This window comes from Malus domestica, chromosome 04 (genome assembly GCF_042453785.1).
Source record: "Malus domestica chromosome 04, GDT2T_hap1".
Lineage (NCBI taxonomy): Eukaryota > Viridiplantae > Streptophyta > Magnoliopsida > Rosales > Rosaceae > Malus > Malus domestica.
In genome coordinates this window covers 18,126,023-18,150,066 of record NC_091664.1, presented here as the reverse complement: position 1 = coordinate 18,150,066, position 24,044 = coordinate 18,126,023, and the positions used below count along the sequence as shown (strand labels likewise).

Below are 24,044 nucleotides of genomic sequence, written 5' to 3'. Positions count from 1 at the left end.
AAATCTTATCGACAAAGCAGATGCATAGGCATATGTTTGCTCTCGATCCAATCCTTTTCCTTGGCCTCTCCAACATGATTGTCTAATGGTCAACAACAACAACAACAAAACCTTATTCTACTAAGAGAGATCGGATATATGAATCCTAGAATGATATTGCGCTCGGCTTTGTGACACGTCTTCTGTTAAATCCAAGTAGTCTAAGTCTTTTCTTAGAGTCTCTTTTCAAGTCTTCTTAGGTCTTCATTTATCCCTTTGCCTCCGTTATATGAATTCTAGAATGCTATTGCGCTCAGTTTTGTGACATGTTTTCCGTTAGATCCAAGTAGTCTAAGTCTTTTCTTAGAGTCTCTTTTCAAGTCTTCCTAAGTCTTCATTTATCTCTTTGGCCCTAAGCCTCTGTCTTGTAATCGCATCTTCCAACCGGAGTTGTAGGTCATTGTTTCACATGTTTAAACCACTTGAACCAATTTTCTCTCACGTTATTTTCAATTTCGGCTACTCCTAATTTACCTTGGATATCCTCATTCCTAATCTTGTTCTCTCTCGTGTGCCCACACATCTAATTTCAATTGTCCGACGGTCACACCGAAAAATTGCTCCCTATGTTTTTTATTTCACTACGTTACTTGGGAATTAATGTCATTGAAATCTGCTTAAAGGTTTTAACTATGAGCTTGAAAGAAAAGTGGTTTTTAAGTTTCATATTGCACAAAAATCCAATGATATTTGACTCTTAAGTTATGCTTATGCATCAAATTCACCAGCTTGGATTTTTCTTGAGGTGAAGCTGGGAATGCACTCTCTAGTTATAACAGTTTTACTGCATAAGTCGTATCAGTGTTGAAGGGACGGGGTTATTTCAAAGAACAAAGTCTAATTAATTCCAAACAATAACAAGGTTACAAAATTCTTAGCATCGAAGGCAGAAAACAAAACAAAACAAAAAGTTGAGACGATCACAGCAATTCAACTCGAAAATCACAACAAAAATGCTGCAAGAATTGCTATCATCCCCACCGATGCTGCTTCTGCAATCCCATGCTGTTCCAGCCCCATTGCAGCAGAAGAATCAGCAGTGCTGCCGCTATCCGAGGACCCTGAAGGTGAATCAGCACCTTTAACTTTTGTTTCGGGCTTAGATGGCGCAGGAGCGGGTGCTGCAGGGCCAAAAATGCTCAAAGGAAGGAGCACCTGGTCGACCTCATACACAGCCAGCTGACTGTCAGTAAAAATGGTATTAGCCACGGTTGCATTCACCACCCCTGTTGTTATGTTCACTAGGTTCCCTGACGTTGTCACATTCAACGGGAACTGCCCGTCATCGCTGTTCCCAGCCTGCGTGTGCAGAGGGTTGGACACGGTTTGGAATTGTGCAGCAGAGTAGAAAGATGGCAGGATATGGAACTGCACCAGCTGCAGCTTCTGCTGCTCGGAAATCGAGTTTAGCGTGCCGGCTTTGAGGCTGGAGAAGGCGTTGTCAGTTGGTGCAAAGATGGTGATCCCTTGGTTTGAGGTGCTGAGTTGGGTGTTGATTTGGTCGTCCATTTTGGTGGACTTGAGGAGCTTGATCAAAGTGGTGAATTGGCCGGCCTTCTCAAGGACAGCAGTCACGTTGGTGGCGGATGGGGCGGGGGCTGCTGCCGGAGACTGAGCTGAAATATTGGATGAAAATGAATAGAGGAAGAAGACTAGCAAAACGAAGAAAGAGTGGGGTGCCATCTTTTTCCTTCTTTTTTCCTCTTTTTTTGGTGAATTTTTTTTTTTTTAAATGTTTGTGACTTGGTTTTGGTGTATAAGCTGGGGAGGGGAGAGGATATATAGTTTGAAAGTGTGAGTAAATGAGAGTGGAGAATTAGGTGAAAGGGAGTGGTTTTAAGGTGGCTAGACAATGCCATCTTAACAAAATGTGCATCTTTTACTTGGCAAATAAGAGGAATAGTGAAATATGGGGGGAGAGAGAGAGAGAGAGAGAGAGAGAGAGAGAGAGAGAGAGAGAGAGATTTTGCTTGGTAGGGGAGGAAAAATAGCTGGATATGTGATTGAAGGGAGTGGGGATATACGTGAGTGAGAATGATGGGGTTCTTTTGCTTCTATTTGGTGCAACTTTAAAGAAGAAAGCTTGCAGTTCAAGTATTTTTATTATAAGCAGCTAGGATGGGACCACTTTCTGCCATTCTTTGATTCTTGGTGACCCTTGAAATTGATATGGCATTCAAAAAAGGAGGGGGAACTGTCACTACCACAAACAAATCAATGTTGACAATAATAGTAAATCTCGGAAATTATTATTATGCTCTAAAAAATAGTTAACGGTTATTTTCTATTTTTTTTTTAGGAAGAGTGTATGATCACTATTTTAAAGTATCAATAATAGCTCTTCAAATCTAGAATTTGATTATGAATTATTATGAGTGCATTAATCTTGAGTCAAATAACATGTGAAACTTTAATTAACAATCTAAAAAGGTGAAAATCTAGAATTTCGAACTCCAACTACTAACTACTTTTCATGTTTAGCATTTGTAAAAATTTTAAGCAAACAAATGAAAAACAGTTGAGCAGGCAATTTCAACCATTTAATCTGATTTTACATCTTTCTCACTTCAAAAGAATAGATCCAATAACCACCAATGGGTCCGTTAATTCCAAATGTCATGTTAATGTATTATTGTATCAACTAGTGGGCTAGAAATCCAACTTTCTTCAAGTTTTAGAAGAAATTAGGCCAACCCTATCTAGGCAATGCCCAAAAGTCATAATCCAAAAAGCCTTTCAATCCTTTTTCCATCATGTGTTTTTGGTCATGAAAAATTGCTCTCTCTCTCTCTCTCTCTCTCTCTCTCTCTCTTGTTACTTCTTCTTTCTTTTCGAAATTGGCCCAAATAGATCGCAAGATCCATGTGAACTACATTTTTAAACGACTAATTCTAGGACAAATTCTTGTGTTTGACATTCTAATTAAACGGCTGAGTTTTGAACACTCATTTATTTTTGGAAAATTCTCGGTTGAAATACCCAAAATCTAGGAACACAAGTGACGGTACCGCGACCATCTCGCGGGAGAAGAAGACAAAATATTCTGCTAAGTTTGATGGAATATTCGTAACAGGTATCAGGTAACACCGCTAACTTTGACAAAATATTCCTAACAAGCGCATGATAATGCGTGGCTAGCATGTGGCGGCTTCGGTCGGCATGTGGTGGCACGTGAGCCATGTTTTTAACACTTTCGACCCTCGTTTTGAGCAAACAAAGATTTTGGAGTCTTTTCCTTAGTATTTACGGATTTTGGGTAGTTTAATGATTAGTATAGTGATTGGATGGGCTAAAACCTGACTACATATCAATGAGTAGATGGGCTTTGTTTTTGAACTTAAATTACATATATAGTTTCCATTGATTCACTTTGACGAATGCTTTTACATCATGCCATGCCATGTTTTTCTTATGATTATAAGTAGGGGTTTTATCATAAATGGTCTTTAAAAATGAAAATCAATTAATATAGTCTATGAAAATAGGTATTGCAAATCAACATGGTCCGTCTGTCACAATTCTATTAAAAATTTTGTTAAGTGTTGATGTGGCACATAAATGGGTCCCATAAGTCTTTTTTTCTCACAAATGATCCTTGAAATTGACCCATGATATCAAAATGGTCCCTGGAATTGACCTACGACATCAAAATGGTTTCTGAAAATTGAAAATCGATCAATTTAGTCCCATAAGTAAGTGTCCCAAATCAATGTAGTCATTATGTCACAATTCTGTCAAAAATTCTGTTATATGTTGATATGACAAATGGATTGCACAAGTCCAATTAAATTTAAAAATTACAAATATTTTTATAATTTAATAGTTAATAAAAAGTTGTGAACCCAAAAACCAAGTTCTACAATCACCTCCAATCCCAGTCCACATTCATTTACCTCATTCGCTATCTATTCTCTAAAAAACTACACTCATCTTTATACACTTCGACACCCTTCACTGAATTGAACCTGGATCGAGATCATATTTGGTGATGGCTTGGCTAATTTGTAACAACTTCTGGGACATCACCATTAACATTTAGGCAATCAACAACCTTAATCTTGGAGAGCTTGTTCGGCGTTTCCCTGGTGGTCTTGTGACTCAAAGAACAACGAGATCTGCCTTGAGATAATAAGGTTATAACCGAGGTGCGTCTATTGTTGGTTGAAAACTATTTCCATACCCCTCTTAAGCCTTGTGCCTTTGAGAATTTATGGGATGTATCTCTCTTCAAAGTACGTCCTACTATAAGAAAAAAAAATTCCTTGTGCAAAAAGGTTTTTAGACAACTTTTTTTAATTAATTATTAAACCCACTCCGCACATAACAAATTTTTTTACAAAATTGTGGTAGCACCTATTTTCAAGGTCTACATTCATCGATTTTCAATTTTAGGGATCATCTTGATGGTGTAGGTCAATTTCAGGATTATCTTGATGGTGTGTGTCAATTTCAGGGACCATTTGTGATAAAAACCTATAAATCTTGTAGGGCCATTTATGTGCCACATCAGCGTTTAACAGAATTTTTAACATAATTATGATGAAAGGACCACATTGATTTGAGACACTTATTTTCAGAGACTACATTGATTGATTTTCAAGTTCATAGACCATCTTGATGGTGAGGATCAATTTTAGGGGTCATTTGTGATAAAAACCCTTATAAGTATTATTTGAAGATGTTTAGATTTATAAAATTATGATGGCATGACCATACATATTTTTATGTACTCATCATTTACATTGGTTTCTATAGTACTTGTTTGGGCCGACTAGTTTCACGTATACGTTCACATCGCACCGTTACACTCACTATGGATCCATTGTAGGTGTCAACCTGTACTAATTTTCAGTAGGCAACTAGAACTCATATGTGATGCGCTTAACAGTAACTTCACGTGCAGGTAGTACTTGAGTGTAGATTATTACACCCAGCTTGTTCCATGTAACTACTTTTTGTATGGACTTGTGTGTCTGCATAATTGTGATGAGCATATTATTTTATATAGTTGAGATGCTATGGTTTACCGTACATTTGAATATTTGGATTTTCTTACTATTACATAGTATGATATGAGCAAAGCATATTTTATATAGCTAAGCTATTGTGGTATACCATATACTGGGAGATAATTGTTTTATATGGTACTTGGATTTTCATACTTATAAGTAGTATATTTTTGGAAACTTGTGGGTTTTTACATTGAGGATTTTTGGAAACTATATGGGTTTTTACAGCGAGGGATTATTATGTTGAGAAAAAAAAACAAAGGTTTTATTATATCCTTATTTTTGCCTACTCACACTTTCTGTTTTGCGCTCTCGATGATTTAATAGCTAGATTTTTGTGGCAAGCGAGGAATCTTGGACGGTTTTGACATACACTCCAATAATGTAGGAATTTTTAATTTTTCATTCACATACATTGTAATAAGGGTACATCTTGCTTTTCACACTCTCACCCTTAGTTTAAATTAGTTCTAGGCTTCGGTTTTAATTTATTCACAATTTTGCCCATCATTTTTATAATATGACTTTGTTACCTTCTAGGTGTCCATCATACGTCTTAATTTTGATATCCACTTAGATATCCGAATTAGGGTATGTTTGTTCACCAAAATCTCTCCATTTGGTGAATTGTGAACCTCAACTTTGATCTTTATTTACTTCCAAGACCCATGAGGGCCATGGCATCTATGCATTATGCAGCTGCACCTGCATCCGCTTCTTCAGTGGTCCTAATATTTCCCTTTCTTCTAACAATAATTCTGGGGGTATGATATCCACACATCCCTTTTTACTTCTCACACATTGTTTCAATTTTCGATCGTCAGATCAGATAAATTAAAGATGATCAAATGACATAAATTAACGAAATGTATGTGAGAAGTAAAAAGAAATGTATGGATAGCATATCCCTAATTCGAAGGCTCATTATTTTCCGAAACTTTAATCATTAAATATAAAATAATACTAGAATCATCGGAAAAATTCATTCGTAGTTTTGGAAAAATTGCGACAAGTGGCGTAAACTTAAAGTAAATTTCAAAATAGAGTGACAATATTAAACTCTCTTAAGAAACCGTCACACTTGCATTTCTTGTTTAACATTCTTACTTATTAAAAAAGAATTGTTTTGTTTAACATGTGATATAATCTACATTAAAAGGGTGGAAGAGTGGGTTAAGCTTTACAATGAGTTAAAAATAATATGGTTCGAATTCGCTACCTAAGACCTCTTACTTATATGTAAAGAGAAATATCACTGAACTAAGTGACAAAAGAAATTATATTTCAAGTCGTTGTATTTTTTGTCAATAATGCCCTCTACTCATCGAATTCTTTATTAAGAAGCCGTCATTTTGAAGTTGTGATTTTTTTCAAGATTAAGAAGCGGACAAGTTGGCTTTTTCATTGTATTGATTAAATTAAAGATAAAACTACAACTGATTACAAACTGTTTTTTTAATAAAATAAGAAACTCAAATACTAAGATGCTCAGAACTATAATTTTAGAGTAAATTATACTTTACCACCTCAAGTTTGTGGTCGATTTCAATTTCTTACAACATCTTTAAAACATTTCACTTTCATACCCAAATACTATTTTATTTCAATATAATACATCTATTACATTTTCCATCAATTGATAAGTTAAGAGCTGATGTGACTGCCAAATGTGTGCCACGTGACAAAATTTTTTATTTTTTATTTTTTATAAACTTCAATCTTCTAAAAAGAATAAAAAAAAACCCAAAATCCCTTCATCTTCCCCACCACGCACCCTATTCTCCCAAAAATCCAAAATCCCCTGAACCTTTTCCCCCACACTCGTCTACTCCCTCATATCTAACCCCTTATTTCTTCTCACCCTCATCTCCCTCACCTGTGTCAAAAACCTCGTCCCCACGGCCTCGTTTTGGCTCTTCTTTGACATCCAGCATAGCGACAATAGCACTTCCGCCATGTACTCTGTCACCCGTTTCGAGATCTTCATAATCATCTTCACCATCAACGGCACAGTTAGCCCGTACATCACAAACGTCGTGCAACCCTTGAGGACTCTGTATAGCACCTCAATCGTCACAAGTTCACGCTCTGAGCCCTGCAATCCCATCGTCGGGATCTGCAATCCGCTTGACGTTTTTGAAATTGAAGGAGGGTTTGGGGGAGGAGTCGAAATCGGGGGTGAAGAGAGTGGAGGAGATGGAGGTGGTTGGGAGGCTCAGGAGGGAGAAGAAGGGTGGGGAGGGATTAAGAGGATGTGGGGGTGGGTTATGCGTTTTTTAGGTTTTTTTAAAAAAAAAATTAAAAAAATATTTTTTTTGCCATGTGGCACACATTTGGCAGCTACGTCAACTCTTAACGAATCAATGAATGAAAAATGTAACGGATGTATTATATTGAAATAGAATAATACTTGAGGTATGAAAGTGAAATGTTTTAAAGATGTTGTAAAGAATTGAAATCGACCACAAACCTGATGTGATAAAGTGTAATATACCCATAATTTTAGTATTATGATATGACTATGAGTTGAATTAATTGTTTTTTCTACAAGGAGTAATGCTGAGTAGACTACATTTTTTAAACCAAATTTGCAAACTAAATGATGTGGTTGTAAATGATTGAATTATTAATTAAATGTCGATTAACGTGCTTGTATTTTTATTGGTGATATATCATTTGATTTAAAAAATTTGATTTCTCTAGCATTACTCTTCTACAAGATATATCAAAGAAATGTGATTCGAAATTGGAATCTCAAGTGCAAATGAAAATTGTTTAAGTCTCTTTCAAATTTAATACATTGTTTGAAGTCCCAGTTTTGTTTTTGCATCAAGGAAAGCCCCCAAAAGTGAACAAAACCAACCTCTTTCCCCAGTTTGAATCATCAAATCCAATCTCCTATTTGCTGCTTCTTCAAACTCTCACTATCCAAAGTTACATTACCCTCCGAAAAAACAAAAAATACTCGGATCCTAGCCGTTCACTCCATTGACTGGTAGCACAATGTTAAATCTACATCCTTGAAAACTTACCAACAAACACTTTTCACATAAGCCGCAAATAGGTAAAAAAAAAAAAGCCGCAAACCAGACGGTCCAAGCAATTTGATCCGGAAGCCATTGAAGCCCCCGCGAGAGCACGATAACGCAAAAACAGAGCAAAACCCACGTCTCTCCTATCGATTTCGAACCCAGAAGAACCAAAAAGTTGAAGCATTTCAAACCCTAGGAGGGGTCATGATCGTATGCTCCCAGGCATATTCTAATCGACGACGACGACACCATGATCAGTACGGCCAACGGTATGATGCAAACGGCGTCGTCTAGCAACGCTCAGTCGCCGGGTCTCAAGACCTATTTCAAAACCCCTGAGGGAAAGTATAAGCTTCAGTACGAGAAGACGCATCCTTCGGGGCTCCTTCACTACGCCCATGGAAAAACCGTCACTCAGGTGCACTGAATTTTCCGCCATTAATTTCTTTCGTTGCCCTTATTGGGAATTTTTCTTTTTCGAGTAGCAATTTTTGGGGTTTTTTTTTTCTTTTTTTTTTTCCGTAAAGCTGTGGCCTTTTCTGTTTTTGGTAATGGCGATTGTTTAGGGGTTTTATCAATATTTATGACCCATGTGCTAGAAAATTGAAGATTGGAATTTAATTTTCTGGGATTTGTTTGGAGTGTGTAATTTTTGAGGTTAATTGTTGAAAGAAATGTTAATGCTGGAAATATGAGGTGCTTCAAGACCCAGTATTCGAAATAATTAATCCTACTCTGACATTTTCGTTAAGTTTAATTTTTTTAGTGCAGTTTTGGATGAATTCAACTAACTTATACCTGTAAATAGTTTGTAGTTCATTACTCTGCAAGTATTTTCTTCATATCCGATTCGTGATATGTAAGTTAAAAGCTTTCTGGGTTGTTGATTATCAGGCAACATTAGCAAATCTTAAGGATAAACCTGCTCCATCAACCCCGACTGCGCCATCTTCGAGCTTCAGCACTGGAAGTGGCGTACGTTCGGCTGCAGCAAGGTTGTTGGGTGGTGGTAATGGAACCCGGGCGCTTAGCTTTGTTGCAGGGAATGGAGGGGGTAAGAGTGTCAGTGCGAGTAGTAGAGTTGGTTCTTTGGTGGCTTCCAGTTCGAGTACTTCGACTTCTACTTCGAATTTTGATGGGAAAGGGAATTATTTGATCTTCAATGTGGGGGATGCGATCTTCATCAGTGATTTGAATTCTCAAGACAAGGTATTTTAGGATTTTCTTTTGTAGGTTTAGGAGTTGCTTTTGTAGATTAGGAGCTGGGATTGGTTTATGATTGGTTTCTTGTGCATGTAGGATCCAATAAAGTCTATACATTTCAGTAACTCAAACCCTGTCTGCCATGCATTTGATCAAGACGCGAAGGATGGTCATGATTTGATTATTGGGTTGAGTTGCGGTGATGGTACAAATGTTTGCTTGCATTTGAAATGACAATCTTTTAATTTTATTTTGTATGAAGTTCAAATATTTTGAATGGTTGTATGTTTATTTTTGTAGTCTACTCAGTGTCACTGAGACAGCAATTGCAGGATGTTGGAAAGAAGCTTGTAGGTGCTCAGCATTATAACAAAGATGGCTCTGTTAGTAACAGGTAAGAATAGGATTCTCTCATATTTTTAATAATTTGGATGAATATAGTACAACTGTAAAATTTTTACTCATTTTTAGCTTATATATTTCAAAGACAGTGTGAAACTAGAAGTAGATTAAATCATTAAATGCATTCTTTATAGGAGGTTCGAAAGTAATGGTTGTTTCTGTAATGTTGAATGGCTTAGAATAAGCTGAAGAACTACTCTACAATTTGTTCATTGATGCAGTACAGGTTGGTATATTTGAATTTTTAAGTTGGCTTCTGTAGAGTTTAGAAGGTAGCTAAACAATCGAAAAAGAAAGAACACTCTAAGTGGCTGTGGATCTTAGTCTATTTCTGGTTTAGGCTTCACATTGACCAGTATAATTTTCTCTCTACATATGGCTGCAAGTTGGTGCGTACTGTCTTGTTTCATCACTCTTGCAAGGACTGATTCTTGTTCTCTCACACCAACCATTTTCAGTAGTCCAATGTGGAGTCTGGATCTTTTGGTTTTAAGAATGTTTTAGTAGATGCTTGGCTGAGGCCGTTTTGATGCCTTATTGTAAATTTTGGATCTTTCGTTTATAAAATATTAGCTAACATCCCTGTATCCTATGATTTGGGTCTAACTGAACTAATGAATTTAGTCCTTGTAACTTGGACTATTATGCATTTGATCTGGGAGAGAGTCATTGAGCATAGATTGAGGCAAGAGACACGGGTTTCGGACAACCAATTCGGGTTCATGCCAGGGCGCTCAACCATGGAGGCAATCTATCTCTTACGAAGATTGATGGAAAGATATAGAGATGGGAAAAAGGATTTACACATGGTCTTTATAGATTTGGAAAAAGCGTATGATAGGGTCTCAAGAGACATTCTTTGGAGGATTTTAGAGAAGAAAGGAGTACGAGTAGCATATATCCAAGCTATAAAGGATATGTATGAAGGAGCAAAGACTGCCGTAAGAACTCATGAAGGACAAACCGAAAGCTTTCCCATAACTGTAGGATTACATCAAGGCTCATCCTTAAGTCCTTACCTTTTTGCGTTGGTAATGGATGAGTTAACAGGACATATTCAAGATGATATTCCTTGGTGTATGCTTTTCGCAGACGATATAGTGTTGATAGATGAAACTCAGGAAGGGGTAAATGCAAAGCTTAACCTTTGGAGAGAAGTGTTGGAATCTAAAGGTCTTCGCCTAAGCCGATCAAAGACAGAATATATGGAGTGCAAGTTCAGTGCAAATGGAGGCCAAAACGAGTTAGGGGTGAGGATCGGAGATCAAGAAATACCAAAGAGCGACCGTTTTCGTTACCTAGGATCTATCTTGCAAAAGAACGGAGAATTAGATGGAGATCTCAACCACAGAATACAAGCTGGATGGATGAAGTGGAAGAGTGCATCCGGCGTGTTGTGTGACCGCCGTATGCCACTGAAGCTCAAGGGAAAATTTTATAGGACGGCAATAAGGCCGGCGATGCTGTATGGCACAGAATGTTGGGCGGTGAAACATCAACACGTACACAAAATGGGTGTAGCGGAGATGAGGATGCTTCGTTGGATGTGTGGGCACACGAGAAAGGATAAGATTAGGAATGAGGATATCCGGGGTAAAGTAGGAGTAGCCGAAATTGAAGGAAAGATGAGAGAAAATCGGTTACGGTGGTTTGGACATGTGCAAAGAAGGCCTACTGACGCTCCGATTAGAAGATGCGACTATGGGACAGAGGTTCAGGGCCGAAGGGGTAGAGGAAGACCTAGGAAAACTTTGGAAGAGACTCTAAGAAAAGACTTAGAGTACTTGGATCTAACGAAGGACATGACTCAGGATCGAGCACAATGGCGTTCTAAGATTCATATAGCCGATCCCACTCAGTGACTTGGATTTTCCAAGTCTCCAACCGAGAAGTTTTCCTCACTCGGGAAATTAAGGGAACACTACCCCAACCTACATGCTCTACTCAGAAAGCTTCAACATACAAGCTTCAACAAAAGAAAATTCAAAGAACTTAGCGAAGAAGGCTTTGGTGTATTTAACACAATACGTTGAAATGAAGGAAAACTTATTTATTGATATCCCCGATAAGCTACAAATATGTACATATACATGAGTCAAAATAAACACACAAGAGGGAGCCTTCACAAAGGTTGCTTAGGAGAAGTCTCAGCAGTCGGTAGAGTCCCAGAAAGAGAAGGCACCGGAGGGGGATCATTTGGAGCCTCAGTACTGGACAGAACCCTAGAAGGAGGAGGCATCAGAGGTTGATCATTCGGAGCTTCATTACGTGGTACAGCCCCAGAAGACGAAGGCAATAAATGCCTTTGGAACAAACCCACAAATCTCTGATGATCAAGTAAAACCTGACCATCAGTTTCCTTCATCTGGTCAAGCTTCCTCTTCATGTTTGTAGCATAGTCATGTGCGAGCCGGTGCAACTGTTTATTCTCATGTTTGAGCCCTCTAATCTCCTGTTTGAGACTCATCACTTCAGCCGCCAATGATTCAACTTGGCGGGTTCGAGCAAATAGGCGTTGGGCCATATTAGACACAGAACCTGCACACTGAACAGTGAGAGCCAGCGAATCCTTAACAGCTAACTCATCAGACCGTTTGGAAAGTAGTCTGTTATCTTTGGGAGTGAGAAGGTTCTTGGCCACCACCGCAGCGGTCATATCATTCTTCATCACGGAATCCCCAACGGTAAGAGGACCAGTAGGGGAGACGAATGATGGGCGCCATATGTTGTCTGGAGAAGGCGGGGCTGCCTCTTCAACAAGGTTCAAGTCAAAACGACGGTCGGAGGGGCCAGACATTTTCAAAGGTGTTGAAGAGAGAAGAGGTCGGACAAATCAAGATCTTAGAAGTGCAAGAATGAAGCTTCTACTAGTGGAGATTCAAGTGTGCTTTGGAACTTAATGCCAGCCCCTATAAAAATCTGCACTCGACGGAGCTTCAGAAATCGAAGAGGCGCCTGCTCAGAAATCGAAGAGGCGTTTGCTTTCTCAAAAGCTGGGCTGCTTAGAGATCACGAGGGTTGATCTCAGAAATCGAAGAGGCGTTTGCTTTCTCAAAAGTTGGGCTGCTCAAAGACCACGAAGGCCGATCTCAGAAATCGACGAGGCGCTCGCTTTCTCAAAAGCTGGGCTCCCCAGAGACCACGAGGGCCGATCTCAGAAATCGAAGAGGCACCTACTTTTCCAGCCTTGTCAGCACCTGTCACACGCACACTCAGCTTTGCGGAAATTATGGACATTCTGTCGAAGACTTCTGGGGAAGTAGAAAACACATGAATCTTACTTTTCAATCACCCACTTCCCACACGCAACAATAGCTCATGGGTACCACAGATAACTTTGCCAAAGTTCTCTGCCAAAGTTGAGCACGTGAAGCTTGAAGCTCCCACTACATCGCTCTGACCAAGAAGGGTAAAAGAATAGCAAAGAAACAGCACTAACAAAGTTTAGACCCATAAATTTTGAAGGTCTAGCTACCATATTATTACCCACAAGGGTAAAGGAACAGTACCACTGCTGGATAATTGGAAAGTCCCTGTGTGTCAACCTCTGTGCTTCGTGGCAAGGTAGACTAGCAAACATGTCCAACCTTTACTCACATTCGAGAAAACACTCCCAATAAGATTGCTTGCTCCAAAATCGAAGAGGCACCGTCCTCCGAATCTCGAGAGCCAGACTCCCAACATGACTACTTTCTTAAAAATCGAAGAGAGGGTAAAGGAACAGTACCATTGCTGGATAATTGGAAAGTCCCTGTGTGTCAACCTCTGTGCTTCGTGGCAAGGTAGACTAGCAAACATGCCCAACCTTTAGTCACATTCGAGAAAACACTCCCAACAAGATTGCTTGCTCCAAAATTGAAGAGGCACCGCCCTCCGAATCTCGAGAGCCAGACTCCCAACATGATTACTTTCTCAAAAATCGAAGAGACACTGCTCCCCGAATCTTCGAGAGCCAGACCCCCAGCATGATTGCTTTCTCAAAAATCGATGAGGCATCGTTCTCCGAATCAATCGAAGAGGCGCTCGCTTTCTCAAAAGCTGGGCTGCTCAGAGACCACGAGGGCCGATCTCAGAAATCAAAGAGGCACCTACTATTCTAGCCTTGTCAGCACCTGTCACACACACACTCAGCTTTGCAGAAATTATGGGCATTCTGTCGAAGACTTCTGGTGAAGTAGAAAGCACATGAATCTTACTGTTCAATCACCCACTTCCCACACGCAACAATAGCTCATGGGTACCACAGATAACTTTGCCAAAGTTCTCTGCCAAAGTTGAGCACGTGAAGCTTGCAGCTCCCACTACATCGCTCTGACCAAGAAAGGTAAAAGAATAGCAAAGAAACAGCACTAACAAAGTTTAGACACATAAATTTTGAAGGTCTAGCTACCATATTATTACCCACAAGGGTAACGGAACAGTACCATTGCTGGATAATTGGAAAGTTCCTGTGTGTCAACCTCTGTGCTTCGTGGCAAGGTAGACTAGCAAACATGCCCAACCTTTACTCACATTCGAGAAAACACTCCCAACAAGATTACTTGCTCCAAAATCGAAGAAGCACCGTCCTCCGAATCTCGAGAGCCAGACTCCCAACATGACTACTTTCTCAAAAGCGAAGATAGGGTAAAGGAACAGTACCATTGCTAGATAATTGGAAAGTCCCTGTGTGTCAACCTTTGTGCTTCGGGGCAAGGTAGACTAGCAAACATGCCCAACCTTTACTCACATTCGAGACAACACTCCCAACAGGATTGCTTGCTCCAAAATCGAAGAGGCACCGCCCTCCGAATCTCGAGAGCCAGACTCCCAACATGATTACTTCCTCAAAAATCGAAGAGACACTACTCTCCGAATCTCGAGAGCCAGACCCCCAGCATGATTGCTTTCTCAAAAATCGAAGAGGCATCGTTCTCCGAATCTCGAGAGCCAGATACCACAGACCACTTTTTCAAAGTGCTCTGACTGAGTTAAAACATGTGAAACTGGCAGCTCCCACTACCGTGCTATGACCAAGCAGGGTAAATGAATAGCATTACTACTTGTTGTTAGGGAGACTCCTATATATGTCGACCTCCATCCCCAACGGACAGGCAGACCTGCAAAAATGCTCAACCCTTCATCATATCTGAGAAGGCACTCCCAACGAAGCCTTTCGAAATATTCAGCTTTCTTTTCCCCCGATAATACCTCTGCAAACAAGCTATACTAGAGCAAGAATATCTCATATCATCAGGGTTAAAAGCAAGAGTATCCCATATCATGCTTTTTCCCTGTCTTTTCCTTTGGCCTTGTTTTTACCTGCAAGACAAGGAGAAAGAGAGCAATCAGTCAGCACTTGGAATCAAGCTTCCAGCCAGGAACTGACTGCCTGGAACCCCTTACCTGATTACTTACCTGACATTGCTCTCGAGTACTCATCTTCAACATCTTATGTTTCCAGGGAAGATTTCTGCATCTGCTTGAGGAACAGATAGGGCAAGTGCGAAGGATACAAGGAAGCATGTGGAGACAAGCGTAACAGCACACGTGCCGATACATCCATTACTCTGTCAAAAGCAAAAGTATCCCATATCAGCAGGTTGGAACGTACTCTAGATTTGATGGACTTGTTTTGACCCTCAAATTCTTCAGTCGGCCTTATACTCTGGAGGAAACCAGAAAACCCTCCAGCTCAGTTCAAGAATAAGCCTGTGGAAAGTTACTTCTTCAAAAGCAAAAGTATCTCATATCATCTCTTTTCATTTTTCTTCTCTTTATCCTTCATGCTGCTGCAAGATGGGGAGAAGGTGAACAATCAGTCGGAGCTCTGATTGCTTACCTTGTCTGTCACCTCTTTCAGCAGACCCCCTAGCTCGGCGACTTGGGGGACTCCTACTACATGGTTTGTATCGCGCTTGACCAAGCTTGAAACTACAAGTAAGCTTCAAGTGAAATTGATACATTACCTTGTGCATCTCCACCAGTTAAAGATATCACCCCTGGATGGAGGAAGAGTACTTCCAGAGAAGATGCCACATCTACCTATGAGACAGATAAGGCAAGTCAAGACGACACCACACTCCGATACTTAGAAGTTTCGTGATTACGAGATCATTCTCCCACAATATTTCCTAATGTCATTTGTACTAAATCATTCACTTGTACTCATTAAAGGAGAGCTTGAACCCATGTACTTGTGTAAACCCTTCACAATTAATGAGAACTCTTCTATTCTGTGGACGTAGCCAATCTGGGTGAACCACGTACATCTTGTGTTTGTTTTCCTATCTCTATCCATTTATATACTTATCCACACTAATGACCGGAGCAATCTAGCGAAGATCACAAAAAGCGACCGTTTTCGCTACCTAGGATCTATCTTGCAAGAGAACGGAGAATTAGATGGAGATCTCAACCATAGAATACGAGCTGGATGGATGAAGTGTAAGAGTGCATCTGGCGTGTTGTGTGACCGTCGTAGGCCACTGAAGCTCAAGGGAAAATTTTATAGGACGGCAATAAGGCCAGCGATGTTGTATGGCACAGAATGTTGGGCGGTGAAGCATCAACACGTACACAAAATGGGTGTAGCGGAGATGAGGATGCTTTGTGGGATGTGTGGGCACACGAGAAAGGATAAGATTAGGAATGAGGATATCCGAGGTAAAGTAGGAGTAGCCGAAATTGTAGGAAAGATGAGAGAAAATCGGCTCCGGTGATTTGGACATGTGCAAAGAAGGCCGACTGACGCTCCGGTTCGAAGATGTGACTACGGGACAGAGGTTCAGGGCCGAAGGGGTAGAGGAAGACCTAGGAAAACTTTGGAAGAGACTCTAAGAAAAGACTTAGAGTACTTGGATCTAACGGAGGACATGATACAAAACCGAGCGCAATGGCGTTCTAGGATTCATATAGCCGACCCCACTTAGTGGGAAAAGGCTTTGTTGTTGTTGTTGTTGTTGTTGTTGTTGTGTCATTTCCTCAATGGGTATCATTTGAGAGCATTGTGACTCCTTGACTTTTTTTGGATGCTTTTGTGGAGTAGCTTGATTAATACCTGTTTTCAACAGCCGTTGTACTAGTATTGCATGGGTTCCTGGTGGTGACGGTGCTTTTGTTGTTGCTCATGCCGATGGGAATCTGTATGTATATGAAAAGGCAAGCCTCTATTATTTGGAAAATGCTTTTTGCTAACTTTACTTTTGTTCCATGTATATTAGGTAATTTGATTTGATTGTTATTTATCTTTATTTCTTTCTAGAGCAAAGATGGGGCAGGCGATTCCTCATTCCCTGTTATCAAAGATCCAGCTCAATTTTCAGTTTCGCATGCACGTTACAATAAGGTATTAAGTTGTGTTCCCCATGTTCCTATTTCTTCTAAAAGTGGCTGTGCAAGTTTTTATATAATTTAGATAAGGCTCAACATGCAGCTGCTATGTCAACATGGTGAATTTAAGACTGCTGACAGTTAATAGACGCTATGTTGACCTTTTGATAACAAATTTTGTATCATATTCTGAGATATAAATTTTTTTGGGTGCTGTATTTTGGTTATTAATCGACAGTATAGATTCCTAGTCTACTACAGGCACTGTTTGAGACTTGTGAAACTCGGTCTTCATTTGCTAGGCTATTTTAACCTACAATGTTCTCAAATGTTAAGTTGTCCAAACAAAATTTATCAGTTAATTAAGTTCTGTGTGAGATCCTACAGGTTCATGTCCATTATACTGGAATATCATTGTGGTTACTTACCGAAGGCTGCATTGCATCAACATATGACTGATAAATGTCAGATAGTTATAAGGGGGAAATTTATATCTGAAAAGCGGAATTTCTATTTCCTTCTCCAACTACCATTTTGCTGTTGACTTCCTGTTATGTGTGTGCAGAGTAACCCAATTGCCAGATGGCATATCTGCCAAGGTTCAGTAAATGGTATTGCTTTCTCGACTGATGGGTCCTATTTAGCGACTGTTGGAAGAGATGGTATAATGTCATTGTTTGCACTGTGCAATTGCTCTTTTTTTTTTCCCTGTTCAAGGATCCTTTTATGCATTAGGTTAAATATGAGCTAAATTTAATTACTGAATGCAGGTTATCTACGTGTTTTTGACTACTCAAAAGAGCAACTTATATGTGGTGGCAAAAGTTACTATGGGGCCCTTTTATGTTGCGCTTGGAGGTGTGCATCTTCACTGGTTTTCTATTGAAGCTTGCAGCTAGTTTTTATAATATTGTTCCGATCTTGTAAATGACCAGTGAATTTTGAACTTCTTTTTTATTTGGCCTTTTTTGCATAAAGATATTATTATACTTTTGAGAGGATAGTATGATTGATTGAAATTGGAACAGCATGGATGGAAAATACATACTGACAGGAGGTGAAGATGATCTAGTTCAAGTTTGGAGCATGGAAGATCGGAAAGTTGTAGCATGGGGAGAGGGGCACAACTCTTGGGTTAGTGTTTTTATTTTTTATTTATTTTTAATAGCATTGCGCTTATATTACCCGATTGTGACTTGTTTACTAAGTTCTTACTGGATGATGTTGGCAGGTTAGTGGAGTGGCATTTGATTCGTATTGGTCGTCACCAAATTCAGATGGTATGGGGGAGACTGTCATGTACCGGTTTGGCTCCGTCGGTCAGGTATCAGAAAAATAATTGTTGGATGTGTCAAAATTTGTGTATTTACATAATCAGATATCTCATGTAAAAAAATGCCGCAGTTTGATTAGTTGTAATCCTTTTCTGTAAACTTTTATTGGTCACTGCGTTTCTCATCGTCCTAAAACTCAAAATACAAGGCTTAAGTTTATTAGAAAAGAAAGATAGTCCGAGCTGAAAATGAATTTGTGAGAATTGATGATCTTTGATTAATCTTGTTAGTTTTTCAGCTTACACTTTTCGTTTGAGTGCAGGACACACAGTTGCTTCTGTGGGACCTGGAAATGGATGAGATTGTTGTGCCATTGCGGCGATGTCCTCCTGGCGGGTCCCCCACATATAGTGCTGGAAGCCAGTCATCTCATTGGGACAATGCACTTCCAGTAGGTACTCTGCAGCCTGCTCCAAGCTTGCGAGATGTTCCAAAAATATCACCGCTGGTTGCTCACCGGGTACACACTGAACCCCTCTCTGGCGTGATGTTTACCCAAGAATCCGTTCTTACTGTCTGCCGAGAGGGGCATATAAAAGTTTGGGTGAGACCTGGGGTTTCAGAAACCCAATCAAACAACTCGTCCGAATTAAGTACCAGCTCGAAGGAAAAGCCTTTGTCCTCAGTCAAGGTTGGCAGTTCGAGTTACAAGCAATGACCAGACTGTCGTCAGACAAAGCAACGCAAGTTTCTCTTTTTTTTCTTTTTTCGATGATTTTTCCCATCGAGTTACAGTTTCTACCTATCTGCCTGTGTAGCAATTTTTCTCTTGTTGTCTAGTTGGTTTTGCAGACAAAAAAAAAGCACTTTCGTGAGCATAATCTGATTGGCATTGCGATGCAACCAACTGTTTCAATTGTACAGACAAAAATGTCATTGAAGGCAGCAAGAGGTTGGGAGGGAGAAAACCCCCATTTGTAATTACGAAACGGCTTTTAGCTAGAATATATTTGCTGACCTACACGAATAATACGATGTTTGCTCCCTTGAAATATGTTTCATCTCATCAGTGCAACGGAACAATAATCTACTTTTCAGCACGTAATGCAGTCTTAACGTCTACGAAGAACAGAGGAAGTTCTGATCATTTTTCGCGAAATCATAACGAAGGATGAGCCGAACAATGTGGCTCTCAAGGCCAACCTATATGTACAAATAGTTTATGTACAACGCTTAACATGTGCTATATTTCGTAGCAGTTTACAGCCAGACTTTCCTTTAGTACGCCGCGGTGGCATTCGTGCATGCTAAGGTAGAGAAGTCAGCTGCCATGAGTAACTTCTGCTCATTCGAGTTCAGTTTCCCGCTGTTGGGGATTCGTCTGTGTATGTTGTGTATTCTGGGGTGATTGATTCGGCTGCGCCACCTCCTGAGAACCACGCTGTTGATTTGACTGCTGAGAACGCCATCTTTCCCTCCATCCCAAAGCCTCGACAATAAAAGAACTTCCACACATTGTAACTCCAAATCCTGAAAAGGTGGCGAGGAGAAGAGCCAGAACTGCCTGCATGTGAATCTGTGGACCGAACAAGAAAATTTAAGACATTGTTACCAATAAGGTGAACGCGCATATTCAAGAAGTGCATTTGCACGTCCCTCGCTATTTTGATCAGCATTTTTTTGTTCTAGGCATTTGTAGCCAAAACTTTGAAAAATCCTACCCGCTACTTGATCACAGGAGTAACTCTTACCAATGAATAAAGTAGATGTGCCGCGAGAACCACCAGTACAAACTGAATAGTTGCATAAATCCAGACATATCTTCTTCTCACTGAGCACAAATTTCTCAGTCAGTAAAACAGAACGATCATTGAATTCTATTTTTTATACTGGAAGGAAAATCACTGAATCCATGCAACGCAAACTATTGCATGACAGTATTTCAAAGTTAGCTTACCCATCGTGGTCGATGTCATGGATGCCAGAAGACCCAAAATGCAGGAAAAAGGAAGAGAAAGAGCAATTGCACCAGATCCCATTTTCCCCACCTGTCCATGTGATTTAATTAGAATTTGAAAGGCTAAGAAAGAAAAGCATAACGAAGTTGAATGACTTACCAGAAGTTGCTCAAGAAAACAGAAGTAAGCAAGCATGCTGACTATGACAAGGATGGGAACATCCTGCCAAACCCTGACAAAATTTGCATGCATTATTAGTTATACCATCCTAGGAGGTGGTATCGAACACAATAAAGACACAGAAAGTGCAGAAATTTCCGCTTCCCGAGCATTACAACAGTTGAAAATTTTCACTTGCCTATATTGAGTAGCCTCAGCCTGCTGTGCTCTACTTGCTCGAAAATTAACGGCCTGAGAATTTTGAATTCGTAGAAGGGTGACCGGTAGGTTCTGAACCTCTTCTCCACACACATCACATTTTTTATTACCTTTAATGCTGAACCATTTTACAGCACATTCTTGGTGGGCAAGAGCAAGGTCGCCTTTACAGCTGCATTCCATCTTGAGGGTGTCAGCGTCTTCACCCAGCTCAACTAAGCAAATTCGACAAACAGCTTCTTCTTCAGCAATATCTTCACCACCATCAACGCTTCCACCTGAACCGCAAGACTAAGATAAGGCATAGGTTGGTTATCACAAGTTACAAAAGCAGGATCAAAGGTAGCTACAATCTGAAAACACGGACAATTGGTATATCATGGCACTCAGGTGCATTTGTAAAGGAATAGGAATGGTTTTTGTCGATATGGACAGAGACAATTAGAAGGACTTACCAGTGTCATTTACAGGGGATGTGCTTGATGTTGTCGTGACAGTCCTTTCAGCCACTCGTGGTGTGGTTGGAATTACACGAATGACACTGCCTACATATATGCTTCCATCTTTATTAATCGCAGGGACTGAATGTGAACGGTGAATAGGTCGTTGGGCCTCTGCTTTCTGCAAAGTAGAGAATCATGTAAACATATCTGTGAGGGTTAATTGAGACAAAATAACTATGCTAGAAATACTTGTTCCTTATAAAATGTGTGCAACAAGTAGACGCACTCAGATGCCATCTCCGGATGCAGAGCTCAAGGCTTAAAGCGCTGATCTGATGAAAGTTCTAAGAAAAGCACCTTATGGAAGTAATTTTAAAAGGAACAAAATTTGGGAACATCATAAAATGAAACGGCATTGCAACCCACTGTAGGAACTCAACTTGATAGAGGAAAGAATAGGAACCAATGTTTAGCCTCCGCTTAAAAAAATTCTGTGTGGTGCACCAATGGACAACTTAAGCTGCTAATCGATTGTGATTACACCCACTTCATTTCTCTAAGTCATCAAGAGAAGGCGAAAAGGTTGTCTTTTGGTCCCATTGATATTTTCAGTGGAAGCAGTACAAGAAATTAAGGGGGAAATTTCAGGGAACCCATCACAAGGGCGGTGCACCGCCACTAGAACATACGATGTTGAGGAAACCGACTATAAACATACCTTAGTTTTCTTGTAACAGAAAACTGTCGAAGATTAGCAAGCAAGCAGAATTGCCAAAATATAGGAAAACTTACACAGATTCAATAAATTTATACATATGAAAAGCATGAGACTTCAAATTCTATTTAAGATTCTTTGTTATTATAAAATTTCCGTAAATTATGGTCAACTTGAATTCTTCTCAACAAAACAGTACTCACCAGATCAGTTGTGTTCCTGCCATGCATAGACTCTGGATTTGAGTGAGCAATTGGAGTTACAGGCAAGGATGATGTATTTTTCGTCCTGGGAGTTAAAAGCTTTGTAAAGGACCAGGTCCTTGGAATTGTAGGCTTTTCACGTGTCCCTGCAGGTAAGCCTCCTAGTGCTAGAGCAGCAGCCTTCTGAATCTCCGAAGTAGTGTTCCGATTTTTGAAACTAAGTTTTGGAAGGAGGCTTCTTTTTGTGGTTGATTTAGTTTTTGATGATGAGGGACCTGGGGAACCACTGATTTTGGCTACAATGGGGCTGGGTAATGGGGAGAAGTTTACTCTTTTGGGAGTGGGACTCGGTGTTGGGGGCATGTTTATGCTCACAAAATCTTCTTTGGCATCCTCAAGAGTTCTTGGAGGTATCTGTAACACGAGGTTCTGTCGTCTCCATGGATGGTCAGGAGGAGCTTCTTCAATTATCTCAGTGGAATCTCCACCCTGTGAGAGAAGAACAAAAGAAAGATCATTCAGGATCAGAAAAATACGCATTCTACAAACACAACATCTTTACCTGATCAACTACTAGTTATACAACAATCTCAGACAATCACGTCTATGATGCACAACAAGATGAGAAATGAATAGCCAAGAACTCGCACGAGTCAATATATTTTCTCTGGCATGGATGTCAGATTGAGGAAAGAACTGGCGCACACACACACACACACACACAGTGTGTGTATGTATGTGTGTGTGTGTGTGTGTATAAGACCAAAATTACAATAGAGCAAAATCATATGAATTGTTCCTCGTTAAGAACATCATGAAAACACAGAATTTTGAAAACAAACAGAAAGGCAAGTTCTTTTTACCCAAAAAATTAAGAAAAACACACAGAAATATAACACGAAAACAATAACAGTGTAAAGCCTGACTAGTTCTAAAAGGATTTGGATGCTTACAACTTGAATTTCATAGTTATACAGATAGCAACTTAAGATTGAAAGTATAATAATCGGCAGTTTAATCATGCATTAACCCAGTTTAAGTAAAAGAGAACAAGAAATTAAGGAAGAAAACTAATACGAACTTAGAAATTTCACAATTCACAAACAAACGTCTGATAAAATCTTAAACGGATTGAAGCAACAAGTGAGGAAAACGGAAAGCAGGAAACAAATATATAAGAACAATCCACCAAAGAATTTTCAATAAAAAATGGGGTACCATGTGGGCTGAAGGCTCAGCTTCGTTGGTGAAAATGTTGCCACCATTTTTAACGATGCTTTCATCTTCAGTCGCCATAGCTCAAAGGCTACTGCTATAGGTTCTGCAAAAAACACTAAAACCCACTGGAGGGAAGGGGCAGAGGAGCTGAAAAAAGCAGAGAGAGAGGCAGCTGAGAGTCTCTCTCCTCAGACTGAGTCTCAAGCAATTCAAGGGCCCGCAGTTACTGCAAGGGAGGGGGATGGGAAGGATCGTTCGGCGTCGTCAAGTATTAAAAGGGTTTTAGCGTTTTGGCATGTTTTGGGCTTCGCAAGTTTGCGGTGACAAAGTTGGATAATCCTTTGCATTCCGTTAGGAAATAGAAAGGTTCATTTTGGTTGCGGTCTCTAATTAATTGTTAGACTAAAATTTTGTTTATTTAAATATTTTGATCGAGGTTCTTAGTCTTATTTAAGATATTTAATTCATGCATTTAATGTCCCACAAATTATGAAATTTAAACAAATTCAAATAATATTTTTAAATATAATAAATACTTAAAAATTAATTTTAGAGTAATATTGTTCTTCAAAAAAATTATGTACCCACATAATTATTAACATATTTTAAAAATTAACTATTGATATATTTTAAAAGATAAAATAAATACGTATAATTAGCATGGGTACATTTAGCAAAATTTAAAATGGGTACAAATAAATAAAAAAATATGGATACAAATACAAATAAAAGTTTAAAAAATATGGGCAAAAAAAGGAATTAATATATTAGTACAAATTAAAACTGAAAAGAAAATTGATACAAATTAAAAAATGGTTGCAAATTAAAAATGGGTACAAACTAAAAAATAAAAATATAT

The 24,044-nt window shown here is 39.5% G+C and overlaps 3 protein-coding genes across 3 annotated transcripts; 1 reads left to right on the top strand and 2 right to left on the bottom strand.

The window, feature by feature from the left end:
- Window positions 1-857: 857 nt before the first annotated feature.
- LOC114824373 (fasciclin-like arabinogalactan protein 11) lies at window positions 858-2,073 on the bottom strand. The gene has a single exon (XM_029101092.2). The coding sequence runs from the start codon at window positions 1,720-1,722 to the stop codon at window positions 982-984; it is 741 nt and encodes a 246-aa protein (XP_028956925.1). The 5' UTR covers window positions 1,723-2,073; the 3' UTR covers window positions 858-981.
- Window positions 2,074-7,854: 5,781 nt separating this feature from the next.
- Window positions 7,855-19,322, top strand: LOC103433300 (probable catabolite repression protein creC). The gene is made up of 11 exons (XM_029101090.2): window positions 7,855-8,498; window positions 8,975-9,289; window positions 9,380-9,488; window positions 9,584-9,677; window positions 16,738-16,825; window positions 16,929-17,012; window positions 17,562-17,658; window positions 17,767-17,854; window positions 18,025-18,130; window positions 18,228-18,320; window positions 18,593-19,322. Exons 1-11 carry the CDS (start codon window positions 8,331-8,333, stop codon window positions 18,986-18,988), a joined length of 1,638 nt encoding a protein of 545 aa, XP_028956923.1. The 5' UTR covers window positions 7,855-8,330; the 3' UTR covers window positions 18,989-19,322.
- A 66-nt stretch (window positions 19,323-19,388) lies between these two features.
- LOC103433283 (uncharacterized) lies at window positions 19,389-23,514 on the bottom strand. Its single transcript, XM_070820547.1, has 8 exons — window positions 23,186-23,514; window positions 21,968-22,456; window positions 21,062-21,227; window positions 20,587-20,884; window positions 20,388-20,460; window positions 20,228-20,318; window positions 20,022-20,101; window positions 19,389-19,846 (listed from the first exon to the last, which is right to left on the bottom strand). Exons 1-8 carry the CDS (start codon window positions 23,261-23,263, stop codon window positions 19,616-19,618), a joined length of 1,506 nt encoding a protein of 501 aa, XP_070676648.1. The 5' UTR covers window positions 23,264-23,514; the 3' UTR covers window positions 19,389-19,615.
- Between the last annotated feature and the right edge of the window lie 530 nt (window positions 23,515-24,044).